This window comes from Boleophthalmus pectinirostris, unplaced genomic scaffold, assembly GCF_026225935.1.
Source record: "Boleophthalmus pectinirostris isolate CB_2022bp ecotype Guang Dong unplaced genomic scaffold, ASM2622593v1 HiC_scaffold_4, whole genome shotgun sequence".
In the NCBI taxonomy this organism is placed as follows: Eukaryota; Metazoa; Chordata; class Actinopteri; order Gobiiformes; family Gobiidae; genus Boleophthalmus; species Boleophthalmus pectinirostris.
Genome location: NW_026571353.1, coordinates 12,864,831 through 12,884,714, shown reverse-complemented (window position 1 = coordinate 12,884,714; position 19,884 = coordinate 12,864,831). Strand labels below are relative to the sequence as shown.

At 40.6% G+C, this 19,884-nt stretch overlaps 1 protein-coding gene across 1 annotated transcript; it reads left to right on the top strand.

Moving 5' to 3' along the window:
- Positions 1–14,490: 14,490 nt before the first annotated feature.
- Positions 14,491–17,288, top strand: dcst2 (DC-STAMP domain containing 2; the record flags this gene model as incomplete). Its single annotated transcript, XM_055161500.1, has 2 exons — positions 14,491–16,394; positions 17,150–17,288. Coding segments are annotated over 2 exons (2,043 nt in total), but the record flags the coding sequence as incomplete, so codon positions are not given.
- Between the last annotated feature and the right edge of the window lie 2,596 nt (positions 17,289–19,884).

The following is a 19,884-nucleotide window of genomic DNA, read 5'->3' as shown; positions in this document are numbered from 1 at the left end:
TACTGCATCAGGAAGCTCTACCACACCAGGGACCTCTGCATCAGGGACCTCTATCACTCCAGAGAGTTTTTCCACATCAGGGACCTCTTCCACATTAATGACCTCTATCACACCGGGGACCTCTACCCCATCAGGGAGCTCTACCACACTAGGGACATCCAACATATCAGGATTCTCTACCACATAGGGGATCTCGACCACATGAGGAACCTCTACCGCATCAGGAAGCTTTACCACATCAGGAACCTCAACCATATCAGGGAGCTCTACCACATCAGGGAGCTCTACAGTATCAGGGCCCTCTGCCATACCAGAGAGCTCTTCCACATCAGGCAACTCTACTACATCTCTGTTACATCAGGGACTACTACCACATCAGGGACCTCTACTGCATCTACTACAGGAACTGGTTGAGTATTAGTGATGGCCTCAGTTGACTCTTTCTGCAGTTCCTCTGAGAGTCCCTTAGGTAGTTGGCTGTTGAGGTTCTCAGATGAAAGAAGAGCAGGTAACTCCAGGTCTCCAGTGCACTGTGGAAGCTCCTCAGTGTATATCTTTGAGAAAAGCTGGTATATTTCATTAGCTGTTGCAATGGTGATGGCCCGCATCAGATGTTTTGAATAGCTTAGATTTGGAAAAAAGTAGTTTTCCTGGAAACAACTTGAAGATTTTGGCCATGATGTTCTTGACCATTTGCTTCTGAAAACATCGGTAAAAGTGGCACTGCTGGGCCATGAAAATGTCAGATTTTTCAAGCTTGTCCAGGACAGACTGGGCCAGTCCAATGGCAGGGGTGCTCAGCTCTCTGTAAGGCACACCAAAATATGGAGCATCCACGGGAGGCCTCCACAGGCTCAACACAAGATCAGGGACCACCTCCAGGACCACCTCCCTTGGCTGAAGCAGGCGGGGCATCTCCTCTACATTCTGCGACAGCGTGTCTGCAAACCTCTCTGCCATGTACAGCAGCTTTGAGTGCCTTTGTAAAAGAGTTAAAGTTAGTTGTGCATATAATCAACTATAATTAACTGTGTCCATCAAGAGACTTACCTGAAGGCCTCAGGGCCTTTTTTGGCTGAATGACCAACAATGCTGCCTCAAATACTACCTTATAGATTTTGAGGTGATTGATTACTTCCCAGGCCTGAGAAAATTTGCAGACAAGGGGTTAGTCATAGAATTGCCATTGGCTTACAGAAAATACTTTTATTGGCATTGTCAGCAAAATGTATAAACTAGGAACTTGCTTTAACAAAATGGTGCAACATAACTAATGAAAAATAAATAAAATAGACATATGTTAAATATATGATTAATTTGCATCTTACCACATTCAGAAGAGGTTTTTGGCTGTCCTCAGCACCCTGTACTTGAAACTGCCATTGTCTGAAAACACACACAAATATATTTAGTGGTCCTTGTATGTGTTAATGTTAAGACATATTACAGTTTTAAACAGTATGTAACTCACTGCACAAGGTGGGACTTGTTCTGCCGCTCCAGTAGAGCACTGTTCATTTGACCAGTGGTGACGGCTCTGGACATCTGGCTCATCCTCTTCAGGCGAATGAGCTCCAGGACCATTGCCATCTGAGTCACAAAAAGGGATTCTTACATCAGTTTCATAAGATGGGATGTACCAACAGGTCTGCTAAACAGCTCCTACAACAGTAGTGAAAAGAAATATAACTGGATTACAACTACTGTATATAATGTTTTATTCTTCCAAATGCACAGACACAGGCATGCACCCACATGCACACACACACGCACACGCACACGCACACGCACGCACACGCACTGAATAGTGAATAGAAGTTTGTCTTACTCTAATTGGCAGGTAGATGCCAGGAGTTAGCATATCGACGTCCATAATGCTTGCTTCTTTGTATGTTATGACACAGTGACAAAAGAAAACTCAAAGGCAGTGCAAGTGAAGATTCGATCAGAGACTCTAAAAGTGCAGCCACACAAATGAGTTCAACTCTGAAAGTGAGCCCGTGAAGTGGTCGCCTTCACACACAAACTTGTAGTTCATTGTTCTCCACAGTTACTGCTGTTCTAGAAGGGGCTATATGGATTTATATGGTAATTTTTTTTTGTAAATATATGAAAAATACACAGGAAAATATTTACATTTTTACAACAATAAATAAATCTTAGTTAAAGGCAGAAGTGTGTAAAACAGTACAATACTTTTGTATAAATCTAAATCTGTAGTCTGATTATATATTCATGGCCACATCAGCTCTCTGATGATTTTTAGGTTAAAACTGTTAATGCTATGACAATAGTACTAATATTATTTAAAGCTGCACACAGGGATACAGGCCCCACCACATCTTGTAACCACCATGTTTAACACACAAATCTCTTACTATACAAAGGTAAAAGGTAGCTGTTAACTTCAAACTACCACTACATGACATCACAAGGTGGAATGGAGCATTTTGAGTTGTGCTGATGTTGACAGACTAATTATAAAGGATTGGCTAAAAGCTCACAAGAGTAAATTTTCCATAATATAAGACCTAAAAAGACACAAGCGGCAATGATCAGCCCTCACGTGCACCTACGCCTGGGGTTTCAGGTGACATCGCAGCATTCTATAGGTCAATATTATTTAATACAGGTGGGATTAGCAAAAATTAATATTGTTAAAATTCATAGTTATGTTGTAATACTACCAATACATGAGCTGGTGCCATTTAAGGACAACTGACCATTCTAAAGATATAATGTATTGTTTGAGTTATTCATTGCCATGACAACGATTGTAACTTCTGATCATTCTGATACCCTACCCGCCCAAGATCAAGTCAAGAGAAAAAATACAGTTAATGGTATCATTCTTAAAGAATAAAGTGTAAAAAATTACACTATTTTCTGATCTATGTTAAAATGTTGTTTCCACATCCAAAACATACTTGGAGTTGTGTTTGTCTCATTCACACTCACACTTCACACTCACACTCACAAACCCTGCATATTTAGGCTGAGTTCTTCACTCAGACTGAAAACACTTTATGTGGTAATACAGAAGGTGCTCCACTGTGTTTTCAAACTCCAGAAACTTTCACTTGAATCATTTAGATCATTTCAGCTCTGGAATTGTCAATTTGTACTGAACAAAAGGTAAAAAGTAGCTGTAAACATAAAAATAACCACTACATGAAATCACAAGGTGGAACAGGGTATTTAGATCTAATAATAAAGTAATAATAAAGGGTTACTGAAAACATGTGAATGAAACACTAACTCCTGGTATGTTTTTAAACAGGTAACAGCATTCTAACATGAGTCACTTTTGTGTAATATCAGTCTAAGAAGAAATACATGTATTTTAAAGTGTGATTTGAAAGTTGGTATTCTGAAATGTTTCTTTCTGACTTAAGGTCACATCCATTGTTAACGTTGCCTCTTGCAAGTGATCCATTTTTTATTGGGCGAGTGAAAAAAGTGATTGAATTGTCCTTGGAATGAATTTGTTGGATATGTAAGGTGAACCAAATCATGCCTAATTTATGACACTTCTTGAAGATAGAGGAATATTTAATGCAATTGTATGTTTTTGGACCACAAACTAATACTGAGGGTACAGACATTTATATTTGTTAACCACTCTGCTACACACTGGTGCACACCTCATAGTAACTATAGCTTAATTAGCCTTAATAAAGCCCGAATAAAACAGTTTATTAAGACTGATTCAGGCTCACTAAACACTTAAAGGTCCCTTATTACACAAAATTGACTCAGCTCACGCAAGCTGTTTTGTTCAATAGAAATAGGTCATTAAAGGACTGAAATTATCCAGAGTGATTCTAGTGAAGGTGTATGGAGTTTAAAAACACAGTGGAGCACTTTCTGTATTGCCACATGACATCACAAGGTGGAGAAGAGTATTTTCTGTTTGAGAGAAGAACTCAGCCTAAAGATGCAGGGTTTGTGTGTTAAACATGTGTGTGTGAATGAAACAAAACACAACTACAGGTATGTTTGTGCTGAGAAAACATTATAACTAATGTTATAATGGACTATAAGTCGCTCCGGAGTATAAGTCGTACCAGCCAAAAAATGCACAATGAAGAAGAAAAAAATATATATTTAAGTCGCACCGGACTATAAGTCGCACTTTATTGGGGAAATTTTATAAAATCAGAGACCAGGAACTGACATTTTATCTTGAAAGGCAAGTTATAGTAATAAGAATAGAACAGAGAACAACAGGCTGTTAACATCACATATGAACAGTTCTTCAAATAACTATAACATAAACAACAGAACATAACAAGTTTACCAAACTCTCCATCTCACTCCAAATCACTAAATCCATTGAATTCTTCATCCTCTGTATCACTTCTGAGCAACTCTGCGACCTCCGGAGGTAAATGGAGCGCCACTTCCTCTTCTGTTGTTGTCTTCTGCTGTTGTCAGACTCAGCATGGTTTCAGTTGTCATTGAAGTCTAGGCTTTGTCCATCCATCCATTGACTTCCAGGAAAGTTGCATGGCGCACCCTCCCGATGGTCACAAGTTTCTCACTCACTCCAAACTTTCTTTCTACTACTCGATTACCGTTTTCAGCTGCATATTTCGCTACTTGGATCTTGTAATTTCCAAAATAAATTTTTTTTTCAGTCTTCTCAGTTGTCTTTATAAGTTTGTTTAAATTTAAAAATTACAGTGGTACAAAATAATGGTGCAATCGACTGAAATGAAAAAAACAGGACAGCGGCTCTTTCTGCAGGAGACATGCACAGTAGAGTGAAGTGACAGTGGTGCAGGAGTAACAGGAGTAGCAGATATTGGCACGCCAAGAGTGCCCTCTCGCGACTGTCAGTGTGAAAATTTTAATATATACCGTATTTTTCGGACTATAAGTCGCACTTTTTTTCATGGTTTGGGTGGTCCTGCGACCTATACTCCGGTGTGAATTATGTATTAAAATTTTCAGATTGACAGTTGCGAGAGGGCGCTCTAGGCTTGTGTATCAGTTTTCTGTGCATGTCTCCGGCAGAAAAAGACAGTGTCCTGCTGCAAGTAGTGAAATGCAGCAGAAAACAGTTCTCGAGCAGCAGAAAGAAAGTTTGGAGTGAGGGAGAAACTTGTGAGGTACTAGCAGAAAGCGGGAATGGAGCACACAGCTTCACAGCAACCCGACGGGTGCGCCGTGCAACTTTCCTGGAAGTCACTAAATGAAAAAGCGACTCCAGTGACAACCGAAGTTGCGCGAAGTTGTTCAGATGTGACACTGAGGATGAAGAATTCAATGGATTTAGTGATTTGGAGTGAGATCGAGAGTTTGGTAAACTTGTGTTCTGTTGTTTATGCTATAGTTATCTGAATAACTGTTCATATGTGATGTTAACATATTAACGCCAATTCAGCCTGTTGTTCTTTATTGTGTTGTTGTTATTATTATAACTTGCCTTTCAAGATGAAATGTCAGTCCTGTTCCCTGGTTTTATAAAATAAATTTCCCCCAAAACGCGCAACTTATGCAAGTTTTTTCTTCTTTATTACGCATGTTTTGGCTGGTGTAACTTATACTCCAGAGCGACGTATAGTCCAAAAATAAGTAAGTCGAGTATAAGTTGCAAGGCCACCCAAACCTTGAAAAAAAGTGTGACTTATAGTTTAAAAAATACGGTAATTACATGTAGTTATTAGTAAGTGTTACTATTCTCACCAGTGAATACAGTACACATAATTGTAGTTTATACGTTTATGGTATACAACCCAAAACTCCCCACAAAGAAAAGAAAAAAACAAAGGATTTAGACAGAGGGGGGAAGTATTAAAAAGCCACCCAAAGCACTTCTTTTGTAACACCACATCAACATTTGCCCAAACACAGACACCTCCATGGGCTAAACGTATTTTATTCATGCAAACACTGTCACAAAAAAAAAAAAAAAAAAAAACCTGCTATAGGACTCTGGGCTGTTCGGGCTGCTACATTTTCAATTATTCATCAAGCAGAGAATGTATCCTGATTGAAGTTGCTTTGAAGTAAGGACATCATTTCTCACCGCGCGCTGTTTTCCCTCATTGACTTGTAATGCACCAAACGGGGAAATATTCGACAAAGCTCCCAGGACCGCTACCATTAATTTATACCAACTTCTATTATTTATTATCCCGAAAAGTGCCCATGCTAAATTAAGCTTTCATAAAGACCTAATAGCCAGTAAGGCATGCCCTGCTGCCCGGTGTAGCATTATTTTCTGCAGTACTTGGCAACGCAATCATTCACTTAGCAGATTTTTAAATAGAGAATGAGTTATATTACACTCCTTGATGTACTGCATTGTAAACAGTGGTACGTCTAATTTGATGGGGCGTCCTACATCATTTGTCTTTGTTACCCAACACTTGTGTGAATACTACATATACTTTCTCAATTAGTGGGCTGGTTTAAAAGTCATTTGATTTAATGGTTCACTTGTTGACATAAGATTCGGTGCAGCCTTGTTTCAAAATGAGGTGTGAATTATACAAGATTTTTAAATGACAGATGTGGGGCTGGGTGAGATGAATTTGATACTATAATACTATACACTATATTCACTGTTGGGCAAGTTACTTTAAAACTGTAATGCGTTATTTATTACTTATTACTGTCATTTCAAAGTAATTCGTTACATTACAATATTACTGCATTTAAATTGTAAGGCATTACATTACTATTGCATTACTTTAAGTTACTCTCACCAAAATAACTGCGAAAAAGCTGAACTTTTGAGCTGTATATGGACTGAACCAGGACTAAACAAGGTCTAAACCAGGACTAAACCAGAGCTGAACCAGGACTAAACCAGGACTATAACAGGACTAACCTCAGACTGATTCCAGGACTGAAGAGGAGGACTAAACCAGAACTGAACTAGGACTAAAACAGGACTCACTGTCAGGACGGGCTCGAAGGAGACCGCAGGAGAAAGGAGCGGCTTTGCTCCGCACCTCATGGAGGTAAGAGCGGCTGTCGCCCGATCGCTCTTTATGGACCCTGCTGCTCGGGCTCACGGTCCTGATTTCAGCAACTATTTGCGGGTACAAGACCCGGTGCAAAACTCTGCTACAGCGCGTAACTTCTACCTTCCTTCAACGTGTCCAGAAGTCCAACTTTTTGTGCGATGGTTTGCATCGTCCTCTGTCTTTTGGGTGTGAGCGTAGGAGCCTTTGTCGGTGCAGAACATTTCGTCGACGGTGTGGATTTTGTCGGAGAGAAAACTTGCAGACATACAGCACTTCAGAAGCACACTGCTAGAGATTACAGTACAGTAGACAGGAGTCCCTTAGCCGATCAGGACACAGCGGGAGGAACGCAATACGTGTTCATACACTAAAAACAAAAGGCATGCAAAATTGCACAAAAAAAAAAATTCTAAAAATCAGCGAAACAGCGAGACCGCGAAAAGTGAACCGCGTTAGAGCGAGGGACGACTGTAAACCAGGTCTAAACCAGAAGTGACCCAGGTCTAAACCAGGTCTAAACAGCGTAGAGTTCTGGGTCGGTCCTTTCACCCGCGGTTAACTGAAGGTCTGTCCGGCCGCGTCTCCGGCGTTTCACCGCTGTGCTGATTTCACGGTGATTTTAGCGAATTTCTATGAAGAAAAACCCACCACTTCAATCCAGGTTAAAAAAGCATTGTAACGCGCGTTACTCACATTTGTACCGAGTAAAATATTAAAATTTTTCCCCCTGTAATGCCTTACATTACTGCGTTACAGCAAAAATCAACGCATTACTGTAATACATTACTTTTATAATACATTACTCCCAACACTGACTATATTAAAGTAACTATACTATACACTATATTAAAGGGCACATATTACATTATTTTCTCATCTATGTTATAATGTTGTTTTCTCATCATAAACAGACCTGGAGTTGTGTTTTGTTTCAATCACACAAGTTTAACACACAGACCCTGCATATTTAGGCTGGGTTTCTCTCTCAAATAGAAAACAACCTGTTGTGATGTCATGTAGGCTGGGTATCACCCTGAGTTCCATTATCCTTCTGAATCGGTTTTCCAAGGAAGTTGCCTAGCGACACGCATGATATGGCCCTTTTTCTGGGACAGCATGACTCAAACCTTGGTGCCGATAAAAGTAAACTGAGCAAGGATTCCGAGTCAGAATCCAAGACAGCTGCCCCCACTGTGATGTATAAATATGAACTGTTTTCATTGTGTTTGGACACTTTGGTGGTTTAAATGACAATTTCAGTCACTCATATTACTGCAGTACTTTACCTTGTTTGTAACCATGCCTGTGGGTGTGGTAGTCGGTGTTGTGGTGAGGCCAATATTGAACAAATACTTGATTTAACGGTTGTTAACGTCCCTAAGGTGGTAATGGAAGAGAAATCATAACATAAAATTAAGTTCAAATTCAAAAAATTATATAAATTAAAGTGGCAGCATTTTCATAAGATAAGTCATAATCATAATCCATGTAGTCCAACACGCGAAACATAATAATGCACTTCAAGTTCTGATGTAACCTCAAATCCGAGGTCCTAGTGGGAGTCGGAAGATAATCGAATGCAGGGTCATTAAGAAGTTGCCGATACACAGGCCACGACACGATACATATCTCGATACAGTGAGCTTTCGATTGGATACGATATATTTCAAATCTATTTAATACAGTTCAATAAAAAAATAAAGCGTAACTCAATTTGTTTTTGTTAAACCACTTCTTGTACAAAGTTAATATGAAACACAAACATTTTAATTCTCAAAACAGTAAAAATGTCAAATGTGCTTCATAAAAAAGTTTCCCTTCTCCAAACAAGCAACAAAACTGTAGCGCTGTAACTAAATAATTTAGTAAAATATACCAAAAAATACTCTTGGGGATATATTGATACAGCAGCTCATGTTATCGATACTGTATCATCATCTTAAATGATACGATATATTGATATTTTGATATTTTTGCACACCCCTAATGTCAAGTGGTGATACAAGAAGTGCTCCAGTGTGTTTTTAAACTCCATATGCCTTCACTGGAATGGTTTGTATAAAAGCCCTGATATGCCAGTCTCTACTGAACTAAAGATTAAAGGAGCTGTTAACTTGAAAACTACTGCTTCATGACATCACGAGGTGGAATAGAGCATTTAGAGCTTTGGAGATGTAATTAGACTAACAATAAAGAGTGTGAAAACATGTGTGAATGAAACAAAACACAACTTCACATATTTTGTTGATGAGGTAACAACATTCTAACACGGCTTAAAGCTCACAGGATTCATTTTTGTGTAATATATGGCCTTTAATGTATTTATTTTTTCCTCAAATTGATCAATCATGTTTTTTTCTTATTAAAATAAATAAAAATGGCTTTCAGTATTAGTTTACTGAACATTTATTGCTATTTAACACGAAAATGTGTCAAATTATTTTCTTGTGAAGGCTGAACTCTGATCCAAATCGCAGTGGCAGAGAATTGGCTGTTAACATCTTGCTTAAAAAGAAACTATTCATTGGTTCCAAAATGATCATAAATTAGGACTGTTTCCATAATGAGTAACAATTTAAAACAAAACATTTGAAAGTCCTCAAAATGTATACGACATGACACATAAACACATGATTTCATTTACACACCAACCTCTTTATACTAACTGAAATAATGGAGTAAAAAATGCAATTCTCACTACTGTACGGTCCATTTCCACCCTACCTGCAAAAAATCAAGACATCGTACACTTCATTGGTTTTGGCGTTTTCTGTATAAACAAATACAGTATTTCACTTTTCCATTCCATCAAGTTCCTTTATACGAGACGCCCTTCGCTGTCAGATCCATCTCACCTTTGTGACTGCTGTGTTGTTTTGTCCATTTGAGAAAAAAAATTGGATATGTCCACTTCACACCCTCATGCTCTGATGGCCACTTCCAGAATGAGATGAGACAAAAAGACAGACAGAGACCCCCCTGAACTCACAAAAAGCAGAGGATATGTCCAAAACTTTGCCATGCTGCTACAATAGGGTGAAGTCTTCATTTTAAATAGTTATGATTACTAAATGACAGTCTTGATAAACTGCAAAAAGCAATATCTAGGTAAGTTAAAATGACTTCAGTTAAGAACATTTGCCCTTATTTGAGTAGATTTAACTTCAGAAGTAAAATAATCTACCAATGAAATAAGTGTGTTTTTCTTAAAATAAGAAACAAAATCTAATGTTGCTTGAATTAAGTGCAAAGAGTTGTTTTTCTTATCTTAAGTGTAGCAAGATGTATTTTCATATTTTAAGTATAAAAAGTCTTGTTCCATTGGTACATCATTTTACTTATCAAGTGAAATTGACTCAAATCATGATCAAACTTTCAAGTCATCTTAACTTGACTACATGTGAGTTTCTGCAGTGTAACATTAATTGAAATGTGACGGAGTATTCTTTAAAAAGGCAGAGGTAGGGCGCATGCTCGAATTAAAACTGTTCTGTGTTGTTTCTTAGATATTGAAGAAACATGGGTCGAGGATCAAACCCCCAACCTGATTCCTAAAAAAAAATTAAAGGGTAAGGTATGTAGCCTGTGCACTTGCTGGTGTAACGGCTGCGGAGTCTTCGTCAGGCCACATATAGAAGACAGGACACAGTGTGGAATCAGTCTGCTTTATTCCTATGATATATAAATACTCTATTCATATGTCTCCACATATCAGCACTGGCTCCCCTCTGCAGTCTCCAACGGCTACTGAGGAGGGGGAGCTTACAGTTACAGACTGGCTCATTTATGTAAATCATGTATGAAGAACAAAATAATTATTCCAAATCCAATCAAGTACAGTGGAGCAGCTATCCGGAGAAACAAATGCACTACTTACAACCTTCACAAAAATAAAACTAAATAAAACAAAAAGTAGTCTCATCAACATGTATTTGTATTTATGTTAAAAGTGTGATGTTTTTATGAAATATATACTTTGCCCAGACAGAACTTACCCTCTGTCTCTCAGTCTCTGATGGGCTACTGAGAGGGGAAGTTGAACTACCAAAATAAAATACACGGAAGCAGCACACACTTCTGTTTTTCAAAATAGAATGTCAAAATGATAAAATTCATGTAAATTATAATTAAACTTAAAATACAACCAGAAAATAGTAACATGTTCATTTTTAATTAACTCTGTTACACTGGTTTCAAAAGTACAATCACAGCTGAACCTGGGTTGCCAGTGAGGACACAAGTTTTCCTCATTCTCAGTAGATGTAAAGATGTCACTCATGTGAAAGCTCAGAGCCTCCAGAATTCAGGATTGGCTGTAGGTGCTGCGGTTTACGTAGTGAGGATTCAGGTCAGAGAAGGAATACTTTTAGATTTAAACCAACAGGATTTCAGCTCTGAAAGTGGCAACCCAAATGAAGTGAAATGAAATGAAATGATGCTTTGTCATTGGATAATCGTTTTGAGAACCAAAACAAACCATCACAACATGAGGAACTAAGAATTAATCAACGTTACATTTGTTATCAGTAAAAGCTGTATTTTATTCGAACATGAGGGGACAGCTGGGGACACGGATGAATCACGTTTATAAAATTGAAGATAGACTTCTATTTTCAATTTTGCATCCTGTATTTCTGCATATCCTCCCTGTAACGACTCAACTGTCATGCAAACCTTTTCCAAAACCCTGTTATATTGCAATGTTATCAATACAAATATCTCATTTAAAAACGTAATTGCACTTCTCCACATCCTGCAATAGCGGATCGCATTTGTGCTGGGCTATTGATTACACATGGAACTGATTTCGTATTCTATGTTTTTCCATAAAGTACTACGAGTCCGCCTTACACGCCTGGAGATAGACCATTGAAAACCCCAAATGACAACAACTCTTTGAAGCCCCACATCTATCGCCACCATTCAATAACTGATTTCTCATTTTTCATTATGCAGACATGATTGTACATTCACCTCCACCCACACACTGAAGCACCGTGGATGTTTAAGCTCCTCTGACAACACAAGAATTCTATCAATCTCTAATGCATATCGAATGAGGGGTTCTCCACAGCGTGCCTCATAAGACCATCCAAACACACTGATGTCTGTGTATGCCATGCAATCCTCTACGACTCGTCCCCAAGGCCCTCATTGTCTTCTATTTGTCTAACATGATGGAATATGCTAATCAGGACTGCCGAGATAAATCCTGCACTGACGATAGCACGAGTAGTGGAATACAACTGTAACCCCTTTAATTGACTGTTCCCTTGGCAACGCGGAAAAGGCGATACAAGAGAATGAGATAAACAAGTTATACATTGAACACAAGTCTGAGAAATAGAATGAAGGAACACCAATTTCAAATATAGAATTGCCCTTCATAGTCACAACCACTGAAACATATCCACAAGTCTATTTACTACAGCATTTCAAAGTAAGACTGCTGTGTGCTGTCTGCATCTTATTACAAAGAGTTTATCCTTTAGACCAGGAAGTGTGCTGTTAGCAGGCTAGTTGTGATGGCCAAACTCCACCCTGGCCCAGCTAGGATTCTAATGTGTTTTAAAATTGAGAAATAACTTTAGCCCATATGGCCCTTTGGTTGCGTCCAACCAGCCCGTTTAAGCTAATTTGTGTATGTTTTATAATTTTACCTCATGCATGGACTGAAGCTGCATTGCTTTTATTTTAGAAGTGTTTTTTAATTATGTTTTTTTAAGGCAGCCTCACTTTTTCATTGCTTAGTCATAATATATACTCTTATCAGTCCTACCAGCTTGACAAAACAATCCTATTTGCTGCTTTTTTATGAAGAAATACAATTAATATTATGCAGAATTGAAGTTAAATGGACTGTCTGGAATTTTGGACGTAGGACTTTATTTCCTAGTGAGCCAAAGTGTTGGAGACGTGTGGAGACACTTTTTATAAAATATTCCATCCAGTCCTTGTATTTGCAGAGGTCACTGGTGCAAGGCTAGTCTTACCCACTCCACAAAACACCCGAAGCAAATTTACTATTACGCCACACTGTCGATGTGAATGTCTGTGTCAATAGAATAATTTTAGAAGTAAAACCAACCTTGCATTTGAAGGGTTTATGTCTGAGCAGAAGCAGCAAGTTGTACTTCCTGATAGAAAGCTTGGCAGCGGTGGACTGATATCACCTAGCAGCTATCTTACTGGCAAAATAAAGTTCTGCTGCTGCTGAGAAAATAGTCACAGACATTCACATCGACAGTCTGGCGTAATAATAGATTTGCTTCAGGTGAAGGATTTATGTCTGAGCAGCAGCAGCGAGTTGTACTTCCTGATAGAAAGCTTGGCAGCGGCGGACTGATATACGAGAAAATAGTCCCTCAACATGCGCCGATTCACGTGATGCAAGGTTAGTTTTATTTCAAACATTATTCTATCAACGCAGACATTTACATTGACAGTCTGGTGTAATAACTGTTTTGCTGTGGGTGTTTTGTGAAGTGGGTAAGTCTGTTTTTAGTGGCAGGCTAACTATGGCCATTGGCATGCACTAACCTAGCACCAGCGACCTCTAAATACAAGAACTGGATGGAATATTTTAAAAAGTGTCTCCACACGTCTCCAACACTCTGGCTCACTAGGAAATGAGGCCCTGTGTCCAAAATTCTAGACTGTCCCTTTAAGCATTTTGTCCTGGCCCTTTATTTTCTGTTTCTCATGTGGCCCCATGGAAAACAGAATTGCCCAACCCCTGTTTTAAACCATGGCAAACTATTTAAAATGAACTGAACTGTTTCAGGTTTTAAGACTAAAAATAAACAGCTTAAGAACATTTTTATAAAGGCTGTTTCAATCATTTAATTACATTTCAGATAAATCATAACATTGTAAGGCTTTTCAGTACAGGCCAATGGTTTTTTGGGTGTGGAGTTGAAATTTGTAACTGTGATAAATTTCCAATCATAATTATGTTTCCCCGTGAGTTGGCAGTAGTGCAGCAGTATTGTTGGCTAGGTTATCTGAATAGAAACCAAAGGATACAAACCATTTTGTATCCTGCCCTAGTAAATGTGTTTCTGCTGGATAATAAAACTACACCCTGATTTTGCAGTGAAATACAGTACTGGCTTAAAACTCTGCCAAATTACCACTTCTGCCTTTACTCCCTGATAAAAAGGATGTTGACAAAGTTTAAAGTTTAAATAATTAAAGGTCTCCACGAAGATAGAAAGGTTTAATACCATACATACAGTAAATTAAAGATACAATTTGTTTTGATTTCAATACATCTGTAACCATGTGATTGAGGGTTTCCTTGGTAACACAGACGTTGATTGAAAATTGAATGAATACTTTTAACTGAAGAAAAAAATTACTGAAAATGACGGAGATTACGGTGGAGTTATTTGGCTCAGGAGGAGTTATAAGGACAGCGAAAGGAGTTCTGGTCAAGCGGAGGCATGGTGTGACTTTCATCTCCTCCGTCCTCTCCTCTCTCTTTTCCTCCTCCTCTCTCTCCTCTCTGCTTGGATTCGGCGTTGGACTCTTTTTCTCGCTCCTGTTTGGCTCCATGTTGCTATTCCTCCAGAAGTTCACTGTGTGGACCTGTGCCTACATCACGGTGGGTGTGGCCTGCGTCTCCGGCTTTGGGATGGGCCTCTCGAAGATGGTAAGAGCCGACGTCGCCGTGATGCTCCCCTCCCTTTGCGCAGGCCAAGGCAGGACTTTGGTCTCCCTGCTCCTGGTTTCGGTCCTGGTCTCTGGTCCGATCTCCAACTCTCTCCACAACACCGAACTGGTCGCCTCAAGCCTGCTTTGCTCCGCTCAGCTCTCAGCCAATCAGACACAAGAGATTCTTCGAAGGGCCGCCTCTCCCCTCTCAGCGTCGTTGGATAAACTGCGTGAGATCAGCAATAACGCCTACGAAACCGCTGGTAGAATCCAGAACCTGATTGACTCCCTCACTGATAATGTTCGCCATATTGCTCGCTCTCTGAGGAACCTGCTGCACTTTCTTGTCGACATCGGGGACATCTGTAACAAGGAGATGGGCGCCCCCTACAGCAAGTGCAGACAGCTGTTTGAAGAGGCCAGGCTAGACTGTAATGAGCTTCTTGGAGATTTCAACTTCCTGTGTGAGATTGTAGATGGTTTCATGCCCCTATGTGACCTAGCCAAAGCTGGAGAACTATTTTGTGTCATCCCATCGTACGTGGCAGAGCAGCTAAAAAAACGCCTAGCAACTCCTGTGGTGGCGGCTTTCGAACAGCTTAAGAAGGAGTTTGTTTTTGACCTTGACGCGTCAGTTACTTTTGATCTGGACGTGAACAGCAGCCAGTCTCTACAGGAAATGACACAACAGATCCTGAAGGAAGTGACATCAGAGTTGTACCTGCTGGAGATGCTGAGTCAGCCCCTGAACTACCTCGCAGTGCTGCTTTTAGTGTGGAGCTACTACAAGGCGGCTCGCTATCGACGCCGCTACCTTCGAGATCTGGACTTTGACAACATTTACATTGATAACTCCTTCAAAGAACTGGACCGTCATGTGACCTCAAGGGGCGGGGCATCAGTTCTGCCAATCACAGCACAAGAATCAAAGCTCTACATCCATCCGTTATCTTTTAGAATGTCACTTCAGGAGAGGCGAGCAGTCCTGGCAGACGTGTCTTCTGCACTAACACACTTGCTGATTGCTGGAATCCTGGTGGCACTGGACTTTCTGATTTTCTGGATCTTAGACCAGGTTCAGCACCAAGTCTCAGCAGACATAGTAGTACGACCTCCGGTGAAAGTCCAAGTATCAGTGAATGGGTCTGGTTTTGCGGCAGACATTTACAGAGACTTGGTCCACTCTTTCCAGATCCTCCAGAACCACAGTCTCACGGTTTTCAGTCGAGCTTGCGTTGTCAAACCAAGACCCCCGGACACTGGCACCTCCGTCACTCTCGGGTTCCTTTTGGGTTTGTCTCTTCTGCTCGCTATTTGCAAAGGCTTCGTGCAGAGAGCAAGAAGAGTGGTCTGCTCCTGGTTCCATCCCCAAAGAGAGCTGGAGCGTCTTTGCCATCTCCGGAGCAAAGTCCTGGAACAGCGTCGATGGGAAAAGAGGGCTCAGAGGACTGTCTTCAGAACACCTCTGCTTAGATCCAGAAACAGAGGACGTATTCAGGCTTTTCTACTCAGAATTCCTGGAGGATCCAGAATTTTGCAAGTCCTGGGTTTGAGAAATACCTCTTGCATATCATGTTCCGAAGAGCTGAATCTGGAATCGGCTGTGAACTGTGATTCTCCCACCTGCAGCGCTGTGTATTGTAGTTCGTGCTTGCTGCGCTGGGCTAACTCCTGTGTGGGGTGTGGGCGACCTCTGACCTCTCAGGATGACCAAAGTGACATGAGTGACCTCGAGCTTGGATCCAGTGATGAAGAGGAGTCTGAACCAGAACAAAACTCTGACCAGACCAGACCAATCCGGGAATATGATGAAGAAGAGGCGATAGAGGAGGGGATGGAACAGGAAAGTGAGGAAGAAAAAGAGGAGGAGGAGGGAGAGAAGAGAGATGAGGAGGAAGAGGAGGATGAGGGAGAGAAGAGAGAGGAGGAGGAAGAGGAGGAGAAGGATGAAGAGAAGAGAGAAGAGGAAGAGGAGGAGGAGAGGGGAGAGAAAAGAGAGGAGGAAGTTGAGGACTGAGAGAGGACCAAGGGGAAGAGAAGAGAAAGGAGGATCGGAGTGTGGAGGAGGAAGAAGAATTCTGGACAGGGGTCAGTGATGAAGATGATGACTCTTTCAAATCCTTCAAAGAAGACTGATCAGAACTACCTACAGAACTGTTTTAGAAAGGATAATGCAAATTAAAAAAAAATTGTAAGCATAGTTTTTGTTATATAATGCTTTGTGACTGAACATGTAGGTACAGACACATCTGAGACATGGGGAGCGGCATTTCTTTTTCAAATGTATGTATTTTTCATTTTACAATAATAACAGACCCGAGCTTGTGGGATCAGCAGGAGGCACAACACACAGCTCTTTTGATGCAGGTTTTTAGACACCCTCCGTGCATGCAGGATGACTTTCAAAGCAGAAATGAGCATCATAAACTAGTAAACAAGATAAGCCCCGCCTCCCCACGTGTCGCACACAGGCATTCCCTTTCATGTCCAAACTTTTGATTGGTCCCAACTAGCTGGAGCAGGCTGCTTGTTTACTTCCTGACACAGGCTAAATATTTCACGTGCTGCCTTCATGTTGGTGCTCAGGGTAACACTAAGGAGATGTGTCATCACTTTGACAGCAGTAAACAACTTGCATATTCGGAGCTGTAAGGCTTGGCACGGTTCGCTCTAAACATGTACAGTATAGGTGACATTTCCCAGAGGTACCACATACACATGCATGATCAAAGACTGGAGTGCCTGTGGAAGAGCAAATAAGCAAAATGCACTTTGTGAAATTTATGAAATGGCTTTTTGAAGCTTTATTCCATGTGAACCTGTAGTCCTTGAGCAATCTTCTGTGTGGTTTGCTGAGTGAATACCAACTATAAAATTCTGTGGAAAAATTGCACGGTACATTTTTACATGCATTTTTCCAATTCTAAAATGTTGGTGTAAAGATCTAGGAAAAAAGGGAACATAATTAACAAACATTCTCAATTAAAAAAGAAATATATTAGATGGTTTGGCTACATTTTTATTATTATTAATCTATATCAGGGGTGCTCAGTACGTCGATCGCGATCTACCAGTCGATCGCCAAGGTCGTGTGGTTAGATCGCCGTGTCTCGTCTCGGATTCGCGTTTGGACTCGGTCTTGTCTCTCACTCAAGGTCTGACACTCAACAAGTGCGATCATATTTCATTACGGCCGCTGCTGTTGGTAATAAACTTGTAGCGGGGTGCAGGAGCGTGTGGGGCGTCTCAGTGCAGCCCGCGGAGACTCTACGGCACATCACAAATACACACGCTCCCTGTGCACGGCTCGTCTGCAACAGCGTGTGCCCTCGTGTCGCAGCGTGCATCACAGGGCAGATTAAACTTCCTAAACATCCTACCTGTCCATCTGCCTCACGTCAGCACGCCGCCCCTCGCCTTTTCACGCTCTCGCTCCTTCCTGCGTACAGCGAACACAAGCCCCTCCCACAGTGCGGCTGATTAGAAGAGCAAGACGAAACGTGAAGCAAAAACGAGTCTAAATTTGTGTTACAGTTTTGGCACAAAGCAGGTCTACAGCATAGAGCAGATCTACAGAACAGACCTACTGCCACATTTGGCTGAAGTTTGCCTAACAAAAGTGCACAAATGCATCTGTGTTTGTCACGATGTGCGTTTGGTTTGGTAAATGTGCAGAGGCTGGTAAATATCACTGTAAAACCAGAAAAGAATGAAACTCCAGTTAGGAACTTTAAAAAACAGGTTTAAAAATCTTCCTTCACTTTTTTCACAGTTTTGTGTAAAGTGCCAGAGGAAGTTCTCTTAAAGAAGAGGTTCTCAAACTGTGGGTGAGGGTCCAAAAAAGGGGCACAGAGTGTTTCAGTGCAGTTTGCTTGGCTTTGTATTAGGTAGATCATTTTGACTTGGTCATTTTGTAAGTAGCTCACATGCTGAAAAAGTGTGAGCAGCCCTGATCTATATGAATCCTTTTATTTATACAGCATTATGTGCAGGCTGGTGTCATGGTGTTCATTCATCCGGTTTAAGTACATCTACATGGAGGAAAAAAAAACCTGAAACATCTGCCTCAAAATGTAGCCAGGCTCGTGCCACTTAGTGCCTCCACTCAATTTAATTTCTCTCCAGCAACTAGGTCAGGAATCGGAATACACTAGACGGTTTGTCAGCAAAGAGCTGTGAACCCATGACATCAAACTCAAGCGCCTGCCTGGGTCCCTTTTGTGGTACAGCACAACAGTAAACAAAGCGGTTGGGTGGATGGAATGTAGACGAAGCTTTACATTCTGTGCTGGCAACTATTCCCGAGATCGAGGATTTAAAGCCAGAACAAAGAGAATGATTGGTGAATTTTATCAAAGAGAAAAATGCTATTGCCCTTCTTCCTATGGGATTTGGTGCATTAAACACATCACAACCAAATAGCAACAATTGTTTAAAAAAAGAGGTACCTGCTTTTGGGTGAATGAATCCTTATGCTGCGAGGTCAGACGGTTTCCACAAAGTGAAACTAGCTGATAAATCAGGCTACTCAAAATGTACCTTAACATTAAAATAGATAGAATACAATACAGTAGAAGATACAATACATGTCTTTTTCTACTTTAAATGTGGTAATTTAGTGGAAGAAGAAGCATGTCTGTCTGTAATATAAGCTTTAATTCCCCAAAGGTGACCAGACTGGACAACTGGACAGCTTCAGGTCATGATAGTGCAGGCTAAGATGGTGCTGTCTGTGTGTGAAACAACATTGCAGGATGCTCTGAGACTGAGAATGGATTTATAAATGAATGTGCATTGGTGCGGAGGTCTGAGCATGTGCAGCAAAGATCAGTTTACCCATGAGTACAGCGTGGAGTGTGCAGTGGTGAATGAGGCTTTTGCTGCCTGTGATGAATTGGGAGCTCCATGATACGCAGCATCTAGCATGTGTAAAGAGCTGGCAGAGGCATTCGTATAAATAATGTCCCCATAATGTAGAAGGTGGCACACGCTCTTTTCTGGTATTATATGTAAAACAAGCCATTTTTCACAAGGAAGAAAGTGTGTGAAGTAGATGTGGTAGTTTATCTTGGTGCTGCTGTTGTGATGTCTTACTGAATGTTCATATGATTCTAATCTGACTTCCAGCTATTTTACAACTAAACCAGGGATGGGCCGATATATATTTTTGGGGCAGATATCGATATCTGATATTTGTCCTACAGTCGATATTTGTCCTGCAGTCGATAACTGATATATACTGATACCA